General features: G+C 26.5%; 1 protein-coding gene across 1 annotated transcript in view; it reads left to right on the top strand.

Moving 5' to 3' along the window:
* LOC122272696 (uncharacterized) overlaps positions 1 to 4,646 on the top strand; it is a 7,973-nt gene that overhangs the window by 2,121 nt on the left and 1,206 nt on the right. Inside the window, exon 2 of the mRNA XM_071187285.1 lies at positions 3,478 to 3,540. Within this exon, the coding sequence (XP_071043386.1) occupies positions 3,478 to 3,540 (63 nt within the window). The remainder of the gene's footprint in view (positions 1 to 3,477; positions 3,541 to 4,646) is intronic.

Here is a 4,646-nt window from a genome sequence, read left to right as displayed (position 1 = left end):
CCTTTTCATCCTCAACGACGTATTTAAATTACAACCTCCTTTATACCTTTAAAATATACCTCGTTTATACCTCATTTATACCTCGATTTTTTCATAAGGGTAGTTTGTTGGCTTTTTTTAACAGAACTGTGAGCAAAAAGGAGTTGAAATGAAGGCCTTATCAACACATATTAGTGTCCAACCCTTTGACCAATAATGAATAATTACTCATTCCCTGGAGGGAATGAGACAGAAAATGCATATTGATCCCACTGCTGACACCATACAAGTGCATCATCTGACTGGGTTGGAAACATCTGCTTGGTGCAACATCTACTTCGTTTGTTTAGGGAAGGGAAAGTGAGATAAAAGAAACGAACAAGAAAAAATGCTATTGTAAAACATTGAAATATTGTGAAACATTGAATTATTGTTTAAGAATATTGTATGATGATTCATTAATTTAAAATTCATTTCATTCTGCCAAAAGTTTAAGTTCGCGGTTTTCTTTGTAAGAAGATAATTTGTAAACAGCATCCTGATGTTTCAATACATTCTGAAACTTATTTTCGGAAATTCAGCATAAAATGCAACTCAACATATTCTTCACTTATGATCAGCTACATTTATCACCAAATATTGCTACTATTTTTGTTTATTTCCTTTGTTTACAAATTCCTTAAACGATTCTCCCCATCACCACATACGTATATATGATACAATACTCTCCTTTTAAATAGACTTCATAAGGTCTTTGCGAAACTGAAATGGGGGCAGTAAAACTAAGAAGATAAAATGCTTTTTATCATTTTTATATTCACCTCAATATCCAGTTTCAACAACTCCAAATATCTGGCTACTAAACCTTAAGTCTTAAAATTATAATTTTAAGGTTAAAGGTAAATTCATAATTACAATATTGATGGAACGATTTTCGTATTTTTTTAAGGACCACAAGAACCCTGTAAAAATATTAAAATGCGAATGTTTGCTTTTATGAAATAATACTAAAATAATGAGGTTCTAAAATTGAAAAAAAAAAAAAAAGAAAAAGAAACTAGTCACAACTTTCTAAAAAAAATCTGCGCAGTGCAATTTTTTTTACTGCTAACCTTAAAAGAATTTTTAAGGACGTCAAAGAATTTCATTTACAATTGAAATTTCGAAAGTCGAATGAGATAATAAAATACTTCCTACCCTCAGGAATCAAAGTTAAATAGTTGCAAGGGCATTTATTTTTAAAAACTTAACTTCCATGATCTACTCTAAATTTTTTGAAAATTAATTTTTTTATTTGTCCTTTCTAAAATTTATCCTAGATATATTAAAGGGTTATTACAAGAGGAATTCGACTAAGTTTATTTTTTACAACCTTTATTACTTATTTGTTTAAAATTATTCAAGCTACATAATTTAGGGCATCCACAGAATGATTGTATTCGAGGCTTTTCTTTATCTTTGATGACGCTATCAATAAAATAAAGGAATAAGTTGATATAAACAATAATATTTAAATTGTTTCTATTATTAGCTCTCAAATAAAAATGTTTTTCCTTCAAACAGATTTCAATTCTGGGATTAACGAAATTATTGAAACTGCTTATTTGAACATTTTCATTTTTGTTTCTTTATGACGAAATATGAGAAAAATCTGTGTTCATAATTTTACTCTCTCTCTCTCTCGGCGTATTTTTTTAAAATCAAATTAGTATCGAAATTACGTATTTTTTTATTGCATGTGTCAAATATACATATATTTTGGAGTTAAAAGAATCTAATGTTTTTTTTTTATAAAAGAGTTTATTTCTCAATATCGATTTAGATCATAAAAAAAAGGGTAGTCTGAGAATGCAAATGGCAGAATAATCATAAAAAGAAAAATTTTGAAAATTAATCTTATTTAAATTATGATTTATTTTATGAAATATAAGGGTAAAACGTATAATATACTAATGAAAATCAGAAAAATAGTTACAAAATATTTATTTGAAATGAAGTTTAGTATGATAAATTTTGAAACAAGGTTCGAGGTAAAGTCCCAACAAATTTGCGTTTCTTGGTGATTTTACTGTTGTTACCAGTTTCAGTTTTTTTCAGAAACAGCACATTTTGAAAAGAGTGAACAAAATGTTGCTGCTTGTTCGCAGAAATAAGGACAAAGCGTCATTTCTTATGGATGGTTGTAACAATAGTAATAACAAGTACAAGCGATAACAGGCTTCATAAAACCCGAAGAAATTTAGAAAACTTCTGAAGTATCCGCTCGCTTTATGTTATGCTTACTAGGTGATGTATAAGAAGGCTTAATATTCTAGGAAGTTTAATTATTGTGATTTGTACTTAAATTTACGCGTAATTTTATCATTCATAAGAGTTTTTTATAATTTATAAATTCTAACAGAACGTAAGTTGACTACTCTGTTAAAACGTATTGTCCGACTATAAATTACAAGCATTGTAGTAAATTTAGAATAGGCTCGTAAAAACAATGTTTACATAGTAATTCGCATCTGACAGAATTTCATTGCAACAATGATAAAGATAAAAAATAATTTTTATCAAAGAAGTTTGCCATGTAAAAATAATTATTAATTAATCGGCTCCTTTTTAGTTAAAACCATTACATTTTAGAATGTTTGAAATTTTATTCCCAAGACGAACACTATTGTTACATTATTTAAATTTCCTGTTTAATATATTGTAAAATAATGAGTTAAACATCTTTATCTTAATTTCCTGAATATAGACAGATTTGCATGTTTTTGATACATGATTAGTTATATTAATTTATAAATGATAGCAAATGGTTAAAAACTAAGCAACAATATGGTTTATTTAAAGTGTGTTTACGTTAAATGAAGAGCAGTGCTGAAAAGGTGTTAAAATTTTTATTTAGGAAGTTTTTAATAATTCCTATTGAATGAAGTGTGAATATATCCTAATATTTCCTATTGAAGTGTGAATATATCCTAATATTTCCTATTGAAGTGTGAATATATCCCAATATTTCCTATTGAAGTGTGAATATTTCCTATGAAGTGTGAATATTTCCTATTGACTCTTTGAGCTTATACAATGTACAAAAATATTTTGATAGTTAAGTGTCATTGTACTTTATCTTAAAAGAAAAAAATTAAAAAGCATTGAATTTGATATATTTTTGTATCTGTATATGTACTTGAATATTCACTTCAATTGAAAAAGGCTTAAGGGTTTTGAACTATAATTTCTTTTTAAAAAAAAATAATTAGGAAAGAATAAAATTATTACTTGAGAGCGGCTATAAATGAAATATTTTTCGACTCTTGCGCAGTGATACTGAGATTTTTTGGTTCAGGTATTGTTACGGAAATCTACCTATTAAATTTTAGACCTATTTAAATTTATTTTAAATGATTTCAGTTTTACAGAAATATTCAATGCTAATAGTTTTAAATTTGCTTTAACTAATTTAGTGTTTTCAATGTAAAGTTTAATTTTTTTCTCTTATAATTTTAGCTTCGTCTGAGGCTGCTGGATACTGCAAATGGAAAATGATATTCTGTTGGAATACGAGGGCCCGTAAGTTCAATCCTGACAGAAAACAAAACAACTGGTGTGAATATATGGCAGCGTTACTTTTAAAAAGCAACCAGTAAAAGTACAAGTATTCTTAAAAAAAGTAACAAGTAAAAAGTTCTTATTTTAAAAAGTAACGAGTAAAAAGTACAAGTAAAAGCACAAGTACTAAACAAAAAAAGTAACGATTTAAAAGTACATTTCTAGGAAATCGAAAATTCAAAGTAACCTAAAATTTTATTGAATAATATTCTTATGTTCTTTAATGTTTTTGCAAAATTGTTGTTATTTATTTAATTATTTTTAATTTTGAAAGTTATGGACATTAATTTATTTTTAAATTCGGAAGAATATTATAATATAATTTTATAATATAATAGTATAATATAATTTTAAAATCAAATATAATTTTAATATCAAACCTTTTTTTGGCTTTGCACGAAAAAGAAATTTTATCTATTGATTTTAATTTTTAGTTTATTATTTTTATTTATTTAAATAACCATTGATTTAAAATTGTTTTACTCTATAGAAACGCGTTTTAAAAGCACAATCATAAACAAAGCAAACACCAGATAGCTTTGTGATCTTTGAGCTAGTAAAAAATAATTGAATGTGCAGTATGAGTTGAAACAAAACAGTCTACAGTTTTATTTGTAACAATGGCTAACGCTGAAGTCATGCGAGAAAATCACTTTCCGAGCATTTCTGCCTGACGGAATAATTAAAATTTGTAACCGAATTTTAGTATCAGCGGCTAAATTAATACCTTCGAGTTTTCAAGAGTTAAAATTGTAACTATAATAGTTTTCAATAGCACAAATAGTTCTGAAGTTCTTAGAGATTTGACTGGGCGTTGTTTGACAAGGTCGGGCATAAACATAATTTTAGTAAAAAATGTACCAGGCAAAAATGTATTTAGCAAAAAATGTATTAAGACAAAAATGCATTATTAGTGAGCTCAAAAAGAAAATTGAAAAACGTAATAACAAAATCCAACATTTTTTATTTAAAATTTATTAAACAAATGCATAAAACTCGAAAATGAATGAAAATAACTTGCTAATTAATATTTTTATTCATTTTGCAAAATAATTGCATTTCGAAAG

This window comes from Parasteatoda tepidariorum, chromosome X1 (assembly GCF_043381705.1).
Source record: "Parasteatoda tepidariorum isolate YZ-2023 chromosome X1, CAS_Ptep_4.0, whole genome shotgun sequence".
In the NCBI taxonomy this organism is placed as follows: Eukaryota; Metazoa; Arthropoda; class Arachnida; order Araneae; family Theridiidae; genus Parasteatoda; species Parasteatoda tepidariorum.
Note: the sequence above shows the minus strand (reverse complement) of the source record. Positions and strands in the feature narration are given on the sequence as shown.